Below are 20288 nucleotides of genomic sequence, written 5' to 3'. Positions count from 1 at the left end.
CTTTTTTTGTTTTGTTTTGTTTTTTAAAAAAAGCTCATTTTCATTTTGAGAAAAAAGATGCAGAGCAAAAACCGTGTAGGTGCCTAACTGACACTGATTTCAAAACCTATGAAAAAGTGTGCAACTACAAGACACTGCTTCAAATAGTTATCCTGAAGGTATCCATTTAATTTATTCTACACAAAGTAAACTGATATGGCAGTTTGAGTAACACAGGCAAGTTCCTTTCCAATATTTACCTTTAAGGAGCTCTGCATAGGCCACTCAACTAAAAGACAATTCAAGTCAATACAACCTTGTGGCAATGCATCAATTCTGAGCAAGTCTAAACCAAGAGGCTGTTTCCCCACCCCGAAATGTGGCTGGCATCTTTTCTGCTTAAGGGAACTGCTGGAAATATGCCTGCGAACAACCAGCCAACATGGCTACAAAAGAATTACATGTATGTTCAGGAGAAACTACTGGACGTGCCTGGTAAGAACCACCAGGAAATAAGGAAGGTATACACTCTGACATGCAGGCTTCACTGCAAAGAAGGTGCAATTGTACATGAAGTCAGATACCTGTACAGACAAATCTGGCACAGCCAAAAGCTCTGTAGGTTTATTTTCTAGTGTGGCTAGTTGAGGTAAATCCCTTGACTGGAGTTGAAAGACTGACCTCAATTATTGGCACAGAAGTAGAAAATTGCTTGTGCCTTACTCAGTTAGATCTTTAGTCTAGTAAGCAATCTCTGTAATGGGAAACTAAATCAGCACTACCTCTTTCCACATCAAAAAACATGCATCTTTCTGTAATGAAGGGGGAAAAAATAAACCAATGAAAATCTACTTATTAAAAATACAATCTTGTAGTCAAAACTATGACCCAAACTGTCAGCATCAATCCTTTCTATTAAACTACTTTTCTTCCTTCCCAGGCACTGAGATTCTTGACTTTCTTTTCCATACACAATTACTTACTTCACAAATTATACATTAGCACTATCTTTTAATTCTGTAGTAATATTTGTAAAAATCATTGAAAAGAGGTAAGGCACCCTTCATTAAGGGAAACAAAAACCAGAATTTATTATAGAAGACATTCCTGTCCTTTGACTGCAAGTGACATTTTAACATAACAGTTAAATTTAATTATTAGGTATTTCAAGAACTTTGCATGAGAAAGCTGAACTAGATAGCCAAGCTTTTAGATAAGCCACAAACTATATCAGGGATATCCACATTACTATAAGCAGAGCCCACGTATCAATTAGCAAGCTTCATGATCCGCTTACAGAGTAGGGAAAATTAGCAGAGCAGCAATTATTTAACATCAGTTTTACCTGCAAGTGAAGGTATAGGAGCAATTCTACTTACAAAAGGCAAAAGTACAGCTAAACCTCTGCAAGACTCGGGCAGTAAATAAAGCTATTACTTAACACAGGTAAAAGCAGAGCAAGTGAGAAGTACTTTTCAAAAGAAGTGTTAATATTTGTAGTAAAGAAGCATGCTGCAGGTTAGTACAGATGGGGAAGAACCTTGCTATCTACAGAGAAACTGAGAATCTGCATTCCTTCCATGGATGCTTTAATATTTAACAAACTACATCTTAATGACAGTTGCATAACCCTTCCAAATGATCCTGCATGCTTGGAATCATTAGCAACCAAACTGTGTAGTATATAAAGGAGAAAGAAGTCAAAGGTTAAAAGTATTGATTGATACTAATCTCAGAGTATGAATATTTCTAATGTTATTACAGTCCAATATAAAATCAGAAGAGTAAAAAAAAAATATATTTTTTTAAAACAGCGAAACTTGCTCCGAAGTAACTAAACTGTTATGGTAATGCAAAAGTAATTCTGACTGGCTGTTGTAAAGACCATTTATTGTTTATCCTAAGTCATTTACTTATCTTAACTCATTGTACTTTAGTGCTGTAGTTCAGGCTAACCAAGAGAGGAGAAAATTTGCCAGTTCCTAAGCTTTTAAAGAGTGATGTGAAAGAAGCTTTAATTAAAAAGGAGGATCCCAGGGAGAAGCAAGAGGAAAAAAAAATTATATTGCCAATTTTTTTTCTTTTTACAATCAGAGTGATTCTTAACGTATAACCTTTTTGACACAGCTTTAGCCAAATTATTACTTAGTTTAAAAACTCTTTAAAACATTAACTGTTAGACAACTCAGGAGATGAAAGGCATGAAGAATCTACATACCCTGTGTGTGATCCCTGCAAAAAAATAAAGACGAAAAAAAGAATCTCTTTTTGTAGTATAAAGTTTTTCTCCTGTGCACTCAGAGCAGAGAACTATACATTCCATTCTTATCACACAAGTCATCTGAAAATGTTTAATATTTTTTAAAGGAAATATTCCTACATCATTTCATATACTGGAAACAAATTTCTTCAAAAATAAAAAACATTGAGTTCTTCTGTTCCAGTTGTATTTATTCCCTAGACTTAAAAAACACGCTTCAAGTTTTTAGTTGCAAGAGGCGGAAAAACCTTTGCAAAGGAACACTGCACAAGTCTCCGCAGGGCTGCAAGCAAAGCAATAGCAGCCCCCTCTGCTGCTCAGAATGGAGAAAAATATTAACATACACTGTTACAAAACCACCACCCCACCTACACACAATATTCCAACCTTCTCTCAATTGTGTGTACTGCCTGTACACAAGACAAAAATCTACTTCCAAGGATCAGCATTTCTCTAATCATCCTTTATTTCCCCCTATCCCTAAAAAGCTTTTAGTCTATTAATATTCTGACAATAACTGCAGACTTTCATCCAGGAGTCCCTTTTCACTTCACATATGCACAAACTGCCTAGTACAATCTTAGTTTTCTTTAGTTTTAAAAATTAATGCTATCCTTCCATACAAAGTCAAAAATCACGGAAAAATAAATCCTTTAAATCCTTGTGGCTCTACGTACTAGTGTGGACCAAACACCTCGCAGTAAAAAATTCTGTCCCAGTCTGTGCTATTTGAGATCTTAAAGCTACATATGTGAACGTGGCTTTAGATTTGTCTCAGAACTTGAGAGACTGTATGGGTATTTCAGCTCCAAGGGACAGGTCTCCCTGTGGTACATCCTGTCCTAGCTCCACCAAAGTCAACCCAGCTTATTTGTTCTGTCTCTCCCCCCCTCCGCTCTCCAGGGTCAACGAACAACCAAGAAAAGGCAGTCTTGGAACAGCACCATTACTTACACACGCACACCCACTGACTTACAGCCAGACAGTATGGTACCCAGAATCAGAGGATGCTGCAATCAAACTACACCATTTTTACAAGAAAATTAAGCTGCTTCTCAGCCTTTACCATTGTTATACATAATATATGTTATATATGAAAGGCATCTTAAAAAAATCATCTTATTACCTTTAGTAATGAAGCAAATGCTCAAATACGACAACTGCTGAAGGGGTATCGAAGTGTTTTTTGTGGTTGTAGATCCAACTACACAAGAATTTTTCATCTTCATTTTAGCTAATCTGTTTTCTGGTTCCTAGGAAGCTCTGGTTAACCAACAAAACAATCACCATCACAGCCCACAATCCTGCAACAAGCAAACCTGCATTTGAAGAGGACACTAACTCGGAAAGTTAGTGGAGGGTTCTGCATGCAGAATGTCTGATCCCTTATGAGGGGTCACCATCACAATCCAAATAGCAGAGAAATAACGTTTCACATTCATACACCCTAATTTGCTAAGTTTCGTGACAGCCTCATGTCCTGGTTTCGGCTGGGACAGAATTAATTTCCTTCCTAGGAGCTGGTACAGCGCTGTGGTTTGGATTTAGGATGAGAACAATGTTGATAACACACAGATGTTTTAGTTGTTGCTAAGCAGTGCTTACACTCGTCAAGGACTTTTCAGCTTCCCATGCTCTACCAACTGACAAGGCTGGAGGTGCCCAAGAAGCTGGGAGGGGGCACAGCCAGGACAGATGACCCAAACTGGCCAAAGGGACATTCTATACCATGTGACATCACGCTCAGTACATAAACTGGGGGAAGCTGGCCAGGGGGCGGCTGCTCGGGGACTGGCTGGGCATCGGTCGGCGAGCAATTAAATTGTGCATCACTTGCTTTGTATATTCTTCTTATTATTATTACTACTATTATTGGGATTTTATTTTATTTCAATCATTAAACTGTTTTTATCTCAACCCATGAGTTTTCTCGCTTTTACTCTTCCAATTCTCCCCCCCATCCCACTGGGGCGGGGGGGTGGGGAGGGTGGAGTGAGCGAGCAGCTGCGTGGTGCTCAGTTGCTGACTGAGGTTAAACCACGACATCCCTGTTGTGCTGTCTATCGCCTCTGGGAGCTGGATCAAGGATATCACTTTGCTGCACTGTGTAACACTACTGGCTTATGATATGATAAAATTATTGGTCATGAGACTAATTTTTGTATTTGTACTTTTGCATTTGTATTCAGCATTGCTGTCATCTCCATACCTCAGGAGCCACTTTTTGGAAACTATTAATAATTACACCTTTTACTTTTCCTCCTTGGGGAACACAGGGGGGCATGCTTTCCCCCGCTCCTTCACCTTCCCTTTCTCCTTCAGGCTAGTAACAACAGCTCCTGAGAATTTTGAATATCCTTGGGATGTTCAAACCAGTATGGTCCTATTGCTTTGTCTCCTGAATGTGGTTCAGGTCTTGTTTAAGGTTAAACAATTATTTAAGAATACCATCCAGAGATCCACCCTGGCAACAGACACCGCGGCTACTGCAGCCCCGGCAACAGGCACCACAGCTACTCCAGCGCGGCAACAGGCACCACAGCTGAACCAGAGAACCAACCCGTGCTGGTATCAGTCACCCCTATACACAAGAAGAAATACACAAGAAAATCAACTCATTTACTAAGAGATGAAGATGAACCAGGGCCATCACAAGAACAGGAGGAGGAAAAGGCAGAACCCATAAATGAGGTGGTAACCACCCGATCCCTATCCCTGAGTGAGCTGCGAGATACACAAAAAGATTTCAGCCGTCATCCAGGTGAGCATATTGTCACCTGGCTGCTCCGATGCTGGGATAACAGGGCCAGTAGCCTGGAATTAGAGGGTAAAGAAACCAAGCAGCTGGGATCCCTTTCCAGGGAAGGGGGCATTGACAAAGCGATTGGAAAAGGGACACAAGCCCTCAGCCTCTGGAGGCGACTCCTGTCAGGCATGAAGGAAAGGTATCCCTTGAAGGAAGATGTCATATGTCACCCAGGCAAGTGGACCACCATGGAGAAGCATATCCAGTACCTGAGGGAATTAGCCGTGCTGGAGGCGATTTATGATGACCTGAACAATGAACAGATATCCAAAGATCCAGATGAAGTCAAGTATGTGCGACCCACGGGGCAGAAGTTTATAAGGAGCGCACCATCGTCATACGCCAACTCATTGGCAGTAATGACCTGGAAAGACGGAGAGGAACAAACGGTGGATGAATTGGCTGGACAACGCCGGCAATATGAAGAAAGTCTCTCTTCCTCCCTACAAGCCTGCATCTTGGCTGTGGAGAAACTGTCCCGGGAGTTCCAGCGATTCAAAGAGGATATGTCCTACTCCCCACTTGTACAGACCAGTACCTCAGCCATTAGGAGCAAGCGTCCCTCTGCTCAAGAGAGAGGATATAGAGGGTACACACCACGGGCCACCCTGTGGTTTTACCTACGTGACCACGGAGAGGACATGAGGAAGTGGGATGGAAAATCTACCTCAACCCTAGAGGCACCGGTACGTGAGTTGCAATGAAAAACAATCACAAAAGGGGGTGGTTCTACGAAAATTGCTGCTCCAGTTTCCAGTGGGCAGTTCCCCAGACAGAGTAGAAGGGCTGATTTTACTTCTGATCTTAATAAAGGGACTTTTGATTTGCATTCACAAGAATGAGTAATGGATACTACAACCAGGACTAGAGGGGCCCTGCCTCAGCCAGGTGGGGGAAAGGGACAACCGGGTTTACTGGACTGTGGATTCGACGGCCTGGCACATCGGACCCACAGGAGTATAAGGCTCTAGTAGACACCGGTGCACAGTGTACCCTAATGCCATCAAGCTATAAAGGGGCAGAACCCATCTGTATTTCTGGGGTGACAAGGGGATCCCAACAGCTAGCTGTATTGGAGGCTGAAGTGAGTCTAACTGGGAATGAGTGGCAAAAGCACCTCATTGTGACTGGCCCAGAGACTCCGTGCATCCTTGGCATAGATATTTCAAGGACCCAAAAGGGTTCCGGTGGGCTTCTGATATAGCTGCCTTGGAGACAGAAGAAATTAAACAGCTGTCCACCTTGCCTGGTCTCTCGGAGGACCCTTCTGTTGTGGGGTTTCTGAGGGTCAAAGAACAACAGGTACCGATCGCTACCACAATGGTGCACCGGCGGCAATATCGCACCAACCAAGACTCCCTGATTCCCATCCATAAGCTGATTCGTCGACTGGAGAGCCAAGGAGTGATCAGCAAGACTCACTCACCCTTTAACAGTCCCATATGGCCAGCGTGAAAGTCTAATGGAGAGTGGAGACTAACAGTAGACTATCGTGGCCTGAATGAAGTCACGCCACCGCTGAGTGCTGCCGTGCCAGACATGCTAGAACTTCAATACGAACTGGAATCAAAGGCAGCCAAGTGGTATACCACAATTGATATTGCTAATGCATTTTTCTCAATTCCTTTGGCAGCAGAGTGCAGGTCACACTTTGCTTTCACTTGGAGGGGTGTTCAGTACACCTGGAACCGACTGCCCCAGGGGTGGAAACACAGCCCTACCATTTGCCATGGACTGATCCAGACTGCACTGGAACAGGGTGAACCTCCGGAACACCTGCAATACATTGATGACATCGTCGTGTGGGGCAACACAGCAGGAGAAGTTTTTGAGAAAGGGAAGAAAATAGTCCAAATCCTGCTGAAGGCCAGTTTTGCCATAAAACAAAGTAAAGTCAAGGGACTTGCACAGGACATCCAGTTTTTAGGAATAAAATGGCAAGATGGACGTCGTCAGATCCTAATGGATGTGATCAACAAAATAACAGCCATGTCTCCACCAACTAGCAAAAAGGAAACACAAGCTTTCTTAGGCGTCGTGGGTTTTTGGAGAATGCATATTCCGAATTACAGTCTGATCGTAAACCCTCTATATCAAATGACCCAAAAGAAGAACGATTTCAAATGGGGCCCTGAGCAACAACAAGCCTTTGAATAAATTAAAGAGGAGATAGTTCATGCAGTACCCCTTGGGCCAGTCCAGGCAGGACAAGATGTAAAAAATGTGCTCTACACCGCAGCCGGGGAGAATGGCCCTACCTGGAGCCTCTGGCAGAAATCACCTAGGGAGACTCGAGGTCAACCCCTAGGGTTTTGGAATCGGGGATACAGAGGATTCGAGGCACGCTATACTCCCACTGAAAAAGAGACATTGACAGCATATGAAGGGGTTCGAGCTGCTTCAGAAGTGATCGGCGCTGAAGCACAGCTCCTCCTGGCACCCCGACTGCCGGTGCTAGGCTGGATGTTCAAAGGGAGGACACCCTGTAAACATCATGCAACTGATGCTATGTGGAGTAAGTGGGTCGCACTGATCACACAACGGGCTCGAATAGGAAACCCCAGTCACCCAGGAACCTTGGAAGTGATCATGGACTGGCCGGAAAGCAAAGATTTTGGAATATCGCCAGAGGAGGAGGTGATGCATGCTGAAGAGGCCCCACTGGCCCCCCCATAAACTACCAGAAAGTGAGAAGCAATATGCCCTGTTCACTGATGGGTCCTGTCGTATTGTGGGAAAGCATCAGAGATGGAAAGCTGCTGTATGGAGTCCCATGCGACAAGTTGTAGAAACTGCTGAAGGAGAAGGTGAATCGAGCCAATTTGCAGAAGTAAAGGCCATCCAGCCGGCTTTAGACATTGCTGACCGAGAAAAGTGGCCAGTGCTCTATCTCTATACTGACTCATGGACGGTGGCAAATGCCCTGTGGGGGTGGTTGCAGCAATGGAAGTGGAGCAACTGGCAGCGCAGAGGCAAACCCCTCTGGGCTGCCGCATTGTGGCAAGATACTACTGCCCAGGTAGAGAACCTGGCTGTAGAAGTACGTCACATAGATGCTCACATACCCAAGAGTCAGGCCACTGAAGAACATCAAAACAACCAGCAGGTGGATCAGGCTGCCAAGACTGATGTGGCTCAGGTGGATCTGGACTGGCAACATAAGGGTGAATTGTTTATAGCTCAGTGGGCCCATGACACCCCAGGCCATCAAGGAAGAGATGCAACATATAGATGGGCTCGTGATCGAGGGGTGGACTTGACCATGGACACTACTGCACAGGTTATCCATGAATGTGAAACATGCGCTGTGATCAAGCAAGCCAAGCGGTTAAAGCCTCTCTGGTATGGAGGACGATGGCTGAAATATGAATATGGGGAGGCCTGGCAGATTGATTGTATCACACTCCCACAAACCCGCCAAGGCAAGCGCCACGTGTTTACAATGGTGGAGGCAACCACCGGATGGCTGGAAACATATCCCGTGCCCCATGCCACTGCCCGGAACGCCATCCTGGGCCTTGAAAAGCAAGTCCTATGGCGACATGGCACCCCAGAAAGAACTGAGTCAGACAACGGGACTCATTTCCAAAACAACCTCACAGACACCTGGGCCAAGGAGGGCGGCATTGAGTGGGTGTATCACATCCCCTATCCTGCACCAGCCTCTGCGAAAATCGAATGATACAATGGATTGTTAAAGACTACACTGAGAGCAATGGGTGGTGGGACATTCAAACATTGGGACACACATTTAGCAAAGGCCACCTGGTTAGTCAACTCTAGGGGATCTGCCAATCGAGCTGGCCCTGCCCAGTCAAAACTTTTATGTATTGTAGATGGGAATAAAGTCCCTGTAGTGCACGCAAAAAATATGCTGGGGAAGACAGTCTGGGTTATTCCTGCCTCAGGCAAAGGCAAACCCATCCGTGGGATTGCTTTTGCTCAATGACCTGGGTGCACTTGGTGGATAATGCGGAAGCATGGGGAAGTCCGATGTGTACCTCAAGGGGATTTGATTTTGGGTGAGAATAGCCAATGATCTGAATTATGTGATGTTAATTGCTACATAATATTATATGCCATACCAATGATATTACAATAAGAATCACCCAGATTAATGAAGAATGAACTTTGATGAAACCAAGCAAAGCACAGTGATGATGGAACCAGAACTGACTTCAACATGAAACAATTCAACACCACATACCATCCCCATCTTTCCTGCCCTGAAAGATTATGATGACAGATGGAGCCCAAAGTCATGGACTAAATGAACTCAATGGACATTTTAGAGGGATGGCCCATAGACTAAGGGAATGATATCAGTGTGTGTGTGTGTATATATATATATATCAAAAAACAAGAAAAGGGGTGGTGATTAATGGGAATGTATTGGGAAGTGTGGGAGCTGGGCATGACATAGATGGTATAGAATAAGGGGTGGATACTGTCCTGGTTTCGGCAGGGATAGAGTTAATTTACTTCCTAGTAGCTGGTACAGTGCTGTGGTTTGGATTTAGGATGAGAATAATGTTGATAACACACTGATGTTTTAGTTGTTGCTAAGTAGTGCTCACACTAGTCAAGGACTTTTCAGTTCCTCATGCCCTGCCAGCAAGAAGCTGGGAGGGGGCACAGCCAGGACAGCTGACCCAAACTGGCCAAAGGGACATTCCATACCATATGATGTCATGCTCAGTATATAAACTGGGGGGAGTTGGCTGGGGGGCAGTGACCACTGCTCAGGAACTGGTTGGGCATTTGTATATTCTCTAATCATTATTATTATTTTCCCTTCCTTTTCTGTCCTATTAAACTGTCTTTATCTCAACCCAGAAATTTTACTTTTTTTCCCCCCCGATTCTCTCCCCCATCCCACTGCAGGGGGGGAGGGGAGCGAGCAAACGGCTGTGTGGTGTTTAGCTGCCTGCCGGGTTAAACCACACCACCTCAATAGAAGAAAAGGAAATAAATGTTTAAGTAAGAGAGGTTTGGTTGCAAAGACTCTTGTTGAACAGTGCCTGTTGTCCAAAAAGATTGAGCATCTCCCACAGACTGGCTAAAACACTCCTTCATACATTCCTCTAGACAAGCAGAGCAGACAAATGTGTTTCCTGAAACCCAGAACAAGAAAAATGGCCACGCACCAGCTAAGAATCCTCCTGCCCTACCTGCTCACTTGGATTTTAAAATTCAGGTCCTTACAGAATACATGAAAACACCTTTAGTGCCTTCTGGTGTATTCTCCCCTCAAAACACAGTTTGTGGAGAAATATGAAATGGCTCCTGGAATCCTACCTCGAATGGGAGAGCGTGGCATAAAAGAAGAAATTATATGAAAATTCAAGATGGCACCTGCCTAAAGTGAAAGGCATACTTTAAGATGAAAGAGGGCTGCCATTTGTGTATTTACCAACAACTGTTTCCTACATGTACGATACAACTTTTTGCCATGGACGCAGTAAATTGCATCTTCTAGTTTCTGTATAATCTTCAGATTGTTTTCTTCTTTTGCCAGAGACCAACTTCAAGCATGCAAGCAGGAGTAAGAAAGGAAACATGCCTTGATACCACAATTTGACCTAGAGCATGTACATATCTGCCTCTGGAGATCTCGCACCAGATCTCCAGAGGCATATCTTAGTCTGATACGAAGTAGTTATTTTGCCTAATCATAGAAATCTGTGACAATATTTGCTGGAATGAATGCAGCTAAGCTTCTCAGGAATTCATGGGTTTATTTTTTTTTTTTTCTTTGAGTGACTGTTTCCTAACTGAGGTGGCTTCAACATTAGACACATTTAAGATTAAAGTATTATGTAATGTAGAATTTTAGATTAAGAAAAACTAATAGAACAAAGTTAAATTCATGGTAGCTTGGGTATGAGTGACCATGACTTTTTTCTCCCTTCCACAAAATAGGTCAAATTCAACCAAAGCCGAATGAGCCTGTAAATTATTTTAACTGTTTAGAAACAATTTCTAAGATAATCAAGAAGCCAATACCCCTCCAAATAAGAAAAGTTCACAGCAGTTAAAGAAAAACAACTCATCTTGATGGAAATGGAAAGCCTTAATTAAAAACAAAAGATTTAAGTATATTGAAGATGACAGTCATTAATATTTAAAAACTACGAAACTGGGAGGTGCAGAAATAGTTAGGCAAACAAAAAGACACAAAAAATTGAATGAGTTAAAGGTGATATATATTATGATCAAAATTATTTTTAAGAATTAGAACAATCAAAATATTCCAGAAATCTCAAATAAACCTAACGATATATAGAAAAAAATTAGAAAAGGAAACAGAGTACAACCTGGATAACCATAGGCTGAAACCCAGGTGTCAGTCCAAGAGAAAATAATGCAATGGTTGACATAGAATAGGATGAACAGCGTTGATGCCAATTTTTCCATAAAAGCGTGCTGGTTATCACCTATGTCATAAACACCATTTTTGTTAAACATAAAATATTGCTGGCATGATATATTTGTTAATACTACAATTTCAAGAGTATGAACACAGGTAAACAAACAATTTAAATCTAAAATAAGCAAGAATGGTAATTTACATGAGCTATTTCCAAGTGACAGTGACTACCAGTAATATGTTCTTGTTCTCGCAGTGCTACAGAATCCCACAGGCACTGAGGGATAAAAGCATTTAAGGGCAGTTGCTATGAAATATGTGATGCACTGTAAGTGTATTTGTTTGCTTATGTTGTGGTTAATTGTTACACTACCATTCCTAAGGAACTCAAGTAATACAAAGTCATCACAGAGCACTGGAAATGGATGCCACAAATACGATGCAATCAGTGAACAATCAGCATCAAGCACACGTTTCTGTAGAAGTCCTGCACATATCATTTACTTTGCCCTCCTGTGCTATTTAATATTTTTATATAACAGACATGACAACATTTGATAGGACACAGATCAATTGGAGTAAAAATTACAAACCGTGAAGGATCTGATGAGGTACACTGGATGTGAGAAAACTCTAGTCACTTTAATATAACCAAGTGTCAATTCTTATCTCTAGGCACAAAGAACACAGGCCATACTTACACAACAGAAGGCTCTCTGAAGAAAGCTTGCATCATGTTAGACAAATCAGTCGAACATGAAATCCCAATGCAATGCCGCAGTCAAAAGTGTAAATGGAATCGTTTGTTATATAAACAGGTAAATATATAGCATGAACCAATTTTTGTTGTCATTGGCACAGTTGCTACTGGAGTTTTAATCTCAGTTCTGGTATCTACAATTCAAGATGGATGTTCAAAAATCAGAGAGACTGTTCAGGGAAGTATCATAACGAGAACAAAAAACCAGAAGAATATGCCCAACGGACACAGTGTCATTATTATTTACATTTAAGAGACCTTTTAGGAGTGAACTTGATTGTTTTATGTATGTGGGAAAAACAGCCCACTTGTTAAACAGCTCTTCAGTACAACACAAAAATAATAAATTGTTATGGTCAAAAAAAGACAGATAACAGGAAGAAGGCAGAGTGGAGTAAAGTGCAGAAGTTTAAACACTGATGATGACTAACAAACTATTAGCCTAGGCCTGAAATAGATTTGCCTTGCTGGACTGTTTCCTGTTTTCAAATCGTGAAGTTTTTCTAAAAATACATGTTAGCTTGTGCAGAAGTCAATACAGAGCAGCCTAACATTTTATGCAGGAAATCCTAACAGGTAACCACAAGGACGCTTCTGGATTCCTGGGTGTTGCTGGTGAATGCAACGAAGACTCTCCTGAACCACTGGCCTTCTCATTTCAAGTGCACATGCCCTTTAGTCATAACATTTTCACAACATTATGGCAACAATTATCTCAGTTATTTGCATAGAGCAGTAGTATGAAGCAAATATTTATATATAATTTTATATATATATAATATAAACATTACCTAAAACATGAATATCTATAAAATGTATTTATATATAAATACAATGGTTTTTATGCTTCTGATGAAGTTTATCAGGTAGAACACAGCAAGCTTGCTGCTGTCAAGTGGAAGTCCAGGTAACAGCTGGCAAACACAAGCAGGATACATTGTGGTGTTATGTGGGAACCTTGCCATTTCCTTCCTTAAGCGCACAGGATCCCGCAAGCCAATAGGCAAAAAAAGTCAGATTAGAAAGAGACTTTATTCAGTAGTTTATGAGGAAAGGAATAAGAAGTAGAAGGACAAAGAACAGAGATACCAAAAAGTTGAGATGAGCTGCAAAACGACACCTACAGCAGTGGCAGTTACTATTTTATTCAGTCTTACTATTATCTCTTGGTATTTGGTAGTGATGAAAACTGTGTTGTCAATATTGCTACATACAACCAGACCAAACTAGCAACTGTGTTGGATCAGAAATGCATGCTTCTGAGGACCCAGGTTTACATCTGACACACAAACAGTAAGTAGCGGATTCAGCCATCGCAGCCGATACTGGTGACGCAAAGCAAGTTTCACAGCGAGTACAACATACAGCAAGGGAGCAGGTAATTCAGCCAGAGTTATGAGGAGAACTATACTAGACTACAAATGCTGAGAAGCATATCTGAAAAGGTAAAAATAAGTCTATCGGATTTGAGTCTCCTAGGATGAGTCTATCTTCAACAGGTAGAACCAGAAATCACTTGTAAATACAGCTTATGAGTCTACAAACAGTCCTTTTTCTTCTCAAAAGCAGCATATCAATTAGTCATGTTTATTTTTACTCTGGTAATTCATTCATGCTCCAGCACAGCAATATTTCTACAACATTTCTTAACATAGAAAGACACAGACCTGTTGGAGCGGGTCCAGAAGAGGGCCACAAAAATGACCAGGGGGATGGAACACCTCTCCTATTAAGAAAGGCTGAGAGAGTTGGGGTTGTTCAGCCTGGAGAAGAGAAGGCTTTGGGGAGACCTTCTTGCAGCCTGTCAGTACTTAAAGGGGGCTTATAAAAAAGGTGGCGGCAGACTTTTTAGCAGGGCTTGTTGCGACAGGACAAGGGGGAATGGCTTTAAACTAAACGGGGGTAGATTTAGACTAGATACAAGGAAGAAATTTTTTATGCTGATGGTGGTGAAACACTGGCACAGGTTGCCCAGAGAGGTGGTGGATGCCCCATCCCTGGAAACATTCCAGGTCAGGTTGGACGGGGCTCTGAGCAACCTGATCTAGTTGAAGGTGTCCCTGCCCACGGCAGGGGGGTTTGGACTAGATGACCTTTAGAGGTCCCTTCCAACCCAAACTACTCAATGATTCTATGAACATAGAATGTGTTCCTATGGTTAAATGTTGGTTTATTAATGAATTGGCAACATTAATGTTACATTTTGTTAGTCTTACTGTGTAACCATGACCTAGAGCAGTGCCGACTCAAGCAGCTTTCTAACCTGTGCTGATCCTTCAGGTACACAGTTAAAACTACCTAAAATAGAGTTGCACCATGCATGAATCAAGAACAATTCCCAAATACAGTTTGCTACCTAGCTCCCCAAGAGTTCTTGCAGGAGCACAGCCTGGGGACAGAGCACAGATGAAAATGGCCAGCACTGCACAAAAACAATATGCAAAGCAACTATCAGACCACACAGAAATTGTGCATCTATACAAAAATCTTTCAGACAACTTCTTTCAGGCTAAATCAGCTTGTTTCAGTTTATGTCAATTACGCCTTAAAAAAAAAGAAAGAAAAACACCTGCATTCATTATTGGAGATGATAAAAAAAGCTTCAGAACTGACCACCACTGAAAACTATGTTCTGTCTGTATATAATTTGAGTATGGTTATTTACAAAGCACTTCAACAAGTTTCTAATTCAGAGACTTAAAAATATATTTTTGAGTGTAAGCAATTCCTACATTAAATACCAAGTCCATACTGAATGCAAGTTGTTACATGATACTCAATAAGTCATACTAAATCTGGGAAAACCAAAGCATTGGAATAAAAACAAGAATTTGAGTTGTAAAAAGCCAATTGAATGACATGAAATATGACAGTATTTCACTCCAAATTAGAAAGCATATATTTTAGTACCTTGAACAGTAGAATTATCAATAGAAAATTATATCATTTACTAAAAACTCATGTGAAAACATTATGACTTCAAAAAATCAAAGATGTTAGTTGAGATACTTTAAACACACAAGTGAATTACATCCTAATCACTATCACCAAAAACATATTGCTGCAGCTTCTGAAAGCAAATGTTCATCCTATTTACCTGTTCTAATGTATCTTCAAGACTGATTCTCCATCTCTATACATTTATGTTCATAATCAAACACATAGGGAACCCTGTTAATTTACGTTAACTGATTTTTTTGTGGTTTTTACATCAGTTTTTTTGTTTTGTTTTTTAAAGTACATTGTAAAAATTTGAGCGGGGGTTGTTGTTTTGATTTTTGAAAGGTGAGAAGAGGCTAGGTGTTCTATTACCAATTAATGATTAAGAAAAAGAAATTGGTACATAGGCTTAGGAACAACATTATTCCACAAGAACACTTGCCTGCTCCTCTTTTTTATTAGTCAGTATCACCGCTTTCATTATTCTTTCAGTTTTTGCTGCTGCTGCTAAGAGTTAACAGAATTCCTCCTTCATGAAGAATTTGGAAAATACGGTGAACTACTAAAGCACACCGGAGCTAATACTCCAAAATAATTTTTTTAAAATCTAAAATGTTAGGTGATATAAGTAGCAATAAAAATACAAATATTTATTTCCAAATTCTTATTGTAAATCAGAATTTCTCAACAATCATCACACACAATTTACAAGGTCCTCACAAGCAGGATACCATGTGACATTGTGTAATGACTTTGTAACTGAATGACTGGCTAACACTCTTTTTTTAACCTGTATTTTGTCAATGAATTCACTACAACCTGGCCAGAAGGAAGAACTTGATGTTTCTGTAATATTCCACCCTATTTTTTCATTACAACGTTTTCATCTAAATGAACCAGATATTCTCAGAGAACACCACATATGCACAATTACTTACCTTCCTTCTTGCCTGCTTCAAGAAGAAAAATATCATAAATAATGCCGGGAGGGCCTCAATAAGTGTATGAGTTAGCATGTTAAAATATTCATAAAGAAATACCTTGATCTTTTAAACATAGTCATCAGAGCTCTATTCCTTAAAATATATAGGAGTATTTGCTCATGTCAAATGCATGCAAATTATTTGATTATTAACAGTTAAAAAGGTATAGTTTTTGTGGACTGCGTAAATTCTTCATAATGAGCTCTTTAGGAAGCAAAATCTTTGCTTCATTGTAAAACTTTAGTGTAAGTTAAATATGCAAATTATTTTCCAAAATCCAGAGTTAACGAGGATTAAGAAGACAAAAAAATGTAGTTTCTCACCTTTGTCTTTATGTAGAATGGCGATGACTGGTGAATGGGCAAGTCCATGAGGCTATTGGAATTTGTAACACTGTTACTGTTAGCGTGTTCATCTTCTCTACTGCTGTCATCAGACTGATCAAAATCATCACTCTCCTGGTCCATTTCCTCCTCCTCTTCCACCTCCTCCTCTTGATCACCAGCATGTTCATCATCTTCTTCCTCTTGGTTACAAGTGGATTCTTCCTCCACTGTAATAAGTCTATTGTTATTTTCTTCTAACTGTTCCTGCTGAGACTCATGCCTGTCATCCAATCCAGGTTCTTCTCCTCCTATCTCCCCATTCCTCCCGATGTGCTGCTCCTCTTGTTGTCGTCTTTGCTGCTGCTCCTCCTCTTCTACGACCCGATTCATCTGCTCCTCATCTACTTGGCTTGAGGAAGCATTACCTCGAAGAGATCCACCAGTTCGTCGCCTCTTGCTGCCCACAGAGAGCAGTTCCTGATTCATTTCCAAAAGCCAGCTTGCTACTTCTTGGACCTTGGCTAGGCTATCTGAAGATGCAAATGCTTTCACATTCTAAGGAGACCAAAAAAGAAACAGTGGGGAATTACCAAAGTTATATTTCTTATTACATAAAGCATTAAAAACGTATTTCATTGTATTAGTCCTGACAACTTCAAATTCCAAGAAACAAGGAATGATTTCTACTTGACACACAACCGGAAAAACCCAAATAGACTGCGGACAACTTTGTAGCAAGAGAGTTATGTCTTCTATCAAACAGTCTGATCATGATCTCTGTAAGCACCAGATTCTGCAAAATTCAGAAGAACTACTTGCCCTCCTAGAGAATCCACAAGAACCATTAACATTCACATTAACAGAAGATCCAAGTATGTGATAGTACTTGCTAAAAATTGGACAAAGATCATTTTCAAATGGCATTATATTTTTCCTCTCATTTGATTACAGTCTTTATATACTACTCACAACTGATGAACTGCTTTTGGTCTTATGCCTTAAGAGCAGGCATATTTTCAGGTATAATTGAAAGTTTCATTTCTTGTTACTATGATTTTCTTTTAGATAAATGAAAAAGAGAACACCCACTAAAGAATATAGCCTTATCACTTTCAAGTCTTAAATTGGCCACAGAGACGCCCAGTGGTCAAAAGTAGACATCACTAGGCAGCCTGTGCAGCCTAGAAACAGCACATTCCTTGCCTGGCAAAAATCACTGTTAGCAGTAAAGTTCTGCAAACTCTAAGAAGCTACAGGAATTGTTAAATGAAAGACTGAGAAGTTAAAAAATTGCCAAGTTTAGGTGCATATTAATAGAAATTGAAAACTATTAATGCAATTTCCAAATTGTCCACACATTCAGCTACACATGTGCATGCAAGCAATATACAAGAATAGAGGGATATAACACAGTCTAGCTAGATCTTAAATTTGGTATTAGATTTTCTGCTATACAACCTTTCAGGCTGGCACATCCTGACTCCAGTTCCCCTAGATGCAGGTGATGTGTTGAGTAGGTGAAGTCAGAGATGAACTCAACAAGTAGTCAGATTCACAGGTTGCACGTGCAAATGTGTGCAAAGAGAAAATAACTAGCTCTTTCATCATGTATAGAACCACTGTCCTCTGGTGTCCACAGACCACACCACACGCTCAGCAGGCTACACTGTGAGAGAGAGATTCAGAAAGCACAACAATACCATACTGGAAGGGAGCACAACTGCCGAGTCTCCTTGGAGTAGGAGCAGTGAAGGATGTAAATTTCCATGAGTACTTCAGTACAGGAAGATATTCTCCTAATCTCTCCCACCCCCTCTCCTTTTTTTAGAAAGTCCTCTATCTCCTATAGTTTAAAAAAAAGAAAATTTGAAACAAAAAACCTAGAGCCTTGGATGGAGGTGTGGAACAGATAAACCCCAACTTGGCTCTATGACATTTGTAAAAGCATTCAACTTCTTGGTGAGGAGGGAAGAAAGTACCAGAAACCATAGCTCTAAGGTAATTTTCATTGTGTTGTACCATAAAAGCCACAGAAACACATTTATAGATGTTTTTCAAGTCTTGCATTGAGAAGGATTCATAGATGGGATTCTGCACACTTGTTCCCTCTTCCTCAGGGAAACATTACTTACATCCCAAAGACATGGTTCTCAAGTTTCCACATATCTACTCAGATGACAATTGCCCCCAAATAAAACCTTATGAGCTCAAAAGCTGAAATATGTGTTCCAAAGAAAGTGTCCACTAGCAATTAGCTCCAATCAGTGAATGAGAAACTAGTACTACAAGACAATTAAGCTCCACACATCAAGGCAAGGACGTGATGGAAGCAAGCAGAGGCTGGGCTGACTCCTGCTTCTACCAGTGGAAAAAAAAGCATTAGGGCACTGGGGTGCACATGACCCAAACCAGAAGCTAATGACTCCAACCTTGAGTGCAAGGGGCATCAAAAGTGAATGTACTACAGTAAGTAGCGCTTGAGAAAGATGCCACAAAGAGTGCACTCTAAGAGAAATGTTTTCACTTAACATTTTTCCCCAAAGCCTGGAAACCTTAGCATATTGGAGTAATGTTTAATAACTCCATTTCATCAAATGTCAAATTTGGTTGCATATATAATCTGAGGTTAGTACAACCTATTTATCAGGCTTGCTACACGGCTTGGGCATTATGAACGTGACAATACTACATCTTATTTTCCTCATGAAAAGAGGAAAGATTTGAAGTTTTTGAAGCATTAAATTATGTAAAAAACAGTAATTAAAAAAAAGACCAAACAAGAGATTTACATCTTTACAATCTAGCAATTTTAGCTTCCACCATAAATGATTCTCTTAAATAGCCGTGAATGAAGCATAAAAGTTATAATCACATTTTTTCAGTATCAACAGCATTATTTCAAATATATGCATTAATTATTGGTTTAGGACTTACTTGATAAAACTGCAAATGCTGCATTTGTTTCCATAATTTAATACATACTTTCAATTTGTATCTATAAGCAACCAACATGAAAGGTCACCACTGAAATACTTAAGTAATAAAATGCATGATTCTGCTAAATGCTTAAGTGACAAAAATAACACTATTGTTACTGTTAACATACCCAAATGAAATTCCAGCCAATTAAAAAAAAGAACATACACTAGTACTATCATACATTTTTAATTATTCCTACATTTTTGTAGTGACCATCAATTCACAAAATTAGCTTCAGTCTTAAGTGATTTCAGTTTTACTCTGTATTTGCATGAATAAACTCGACTTGGTTTTTCCAGAAGCCAGTAAAATGCATTGTCAGAATTTAGTTACAAGCGTGCTACTTCAGAAATCATCGATGTGCAAAGAGGTGATGCATTCGCTAAAGAACAGATGGATGTACATTATCTGAGAGATTTGAAACATTAAAGCTGCCTTCTGTCATGTAAGGGCTTTCAGAATTAACTACTGTCAGCTAATACACAAGATACAATCATTTCCATATATAAGGTAGATAAGGACTAAGACAGGATTATTATTTTGCAGGAAGAAGTGTATTTACGAATCAACTACCAGAGAACTAAAATGCTGTGTTTTCAGCTAGTACAGTGCCTCCTTCATTTATACTCTCAGAGCCCGAAATGACTCAAATCAGCTGAACCCCAGCAGATCCACAGAGGAAAGCCATTGGTTTCCTACCCACCTCAGACCGCAAAAGAGTTTTTTTTAGACAGACACCAAAACATTGCAGTTCAGTGACAATGCCTTGCATAAACATGCAAAACTCATTAAACTTGGTCAACAAGTCTAACCTGGCAACTCCCAGGTAAGTTTCATAACAGTTGCAGCAGGTCTTATGGAAAAGCAAAATACAAGGAATCCCTA

The 20288-nt window shown here is 40.5% G+C and overlaps 1 protein-coding gene across 4 annotated transcripts in view; it reads right to left on the bottom strand.

Annotated features, from left to right (window-relative positions):
* Positions 1 to 20288, bottom strand: part of FBXW7 (F-box and WD repeat domain containing 7) — a 192995-nt gene that overhangs the window by 95281 nt on the left and 77426 nt on the right. For 2 of the 4 annotated variants that reach the window (XM_076336695.1, XM_076336696.1), the window contains exon 2: positions 16422 to 16979. In XM_076336695.1, coding sequence (XP_076192810.1) covers positions 16422 to 16910 — 489 coding nt within the window. In that variant the 5' untranslated portion in view covers positions 16911 to 16979. Of the gene's footprint in view, positions 1 to 16421; positions 16980 to 17882; positions 17928 to 20288 lie in introns of those variants that run through there. The other 2 variants (XM_076336697.1, XM_076336694.1) reach the window with 2 other exon arrangements.

This window comes from Aptenodytes patagonicus, chromosome 4 (assembly GCF_965638725.1).
Source record: "Aptenodytes patagonicus chromosome 4, bAptPat1.pri.cur, whole genome shotgun sequence".
NCBI lineage: Eukaryota > Metazoa > Chordata > Aves > Sphenisciformes > Spheniscidae > Aptenodytes > Aptenodytes patagonicus.
Note: the sequence above shows the minus strand (reverse complement) of the source record. Positions and strands in the feature narration are given on the sequence as shown.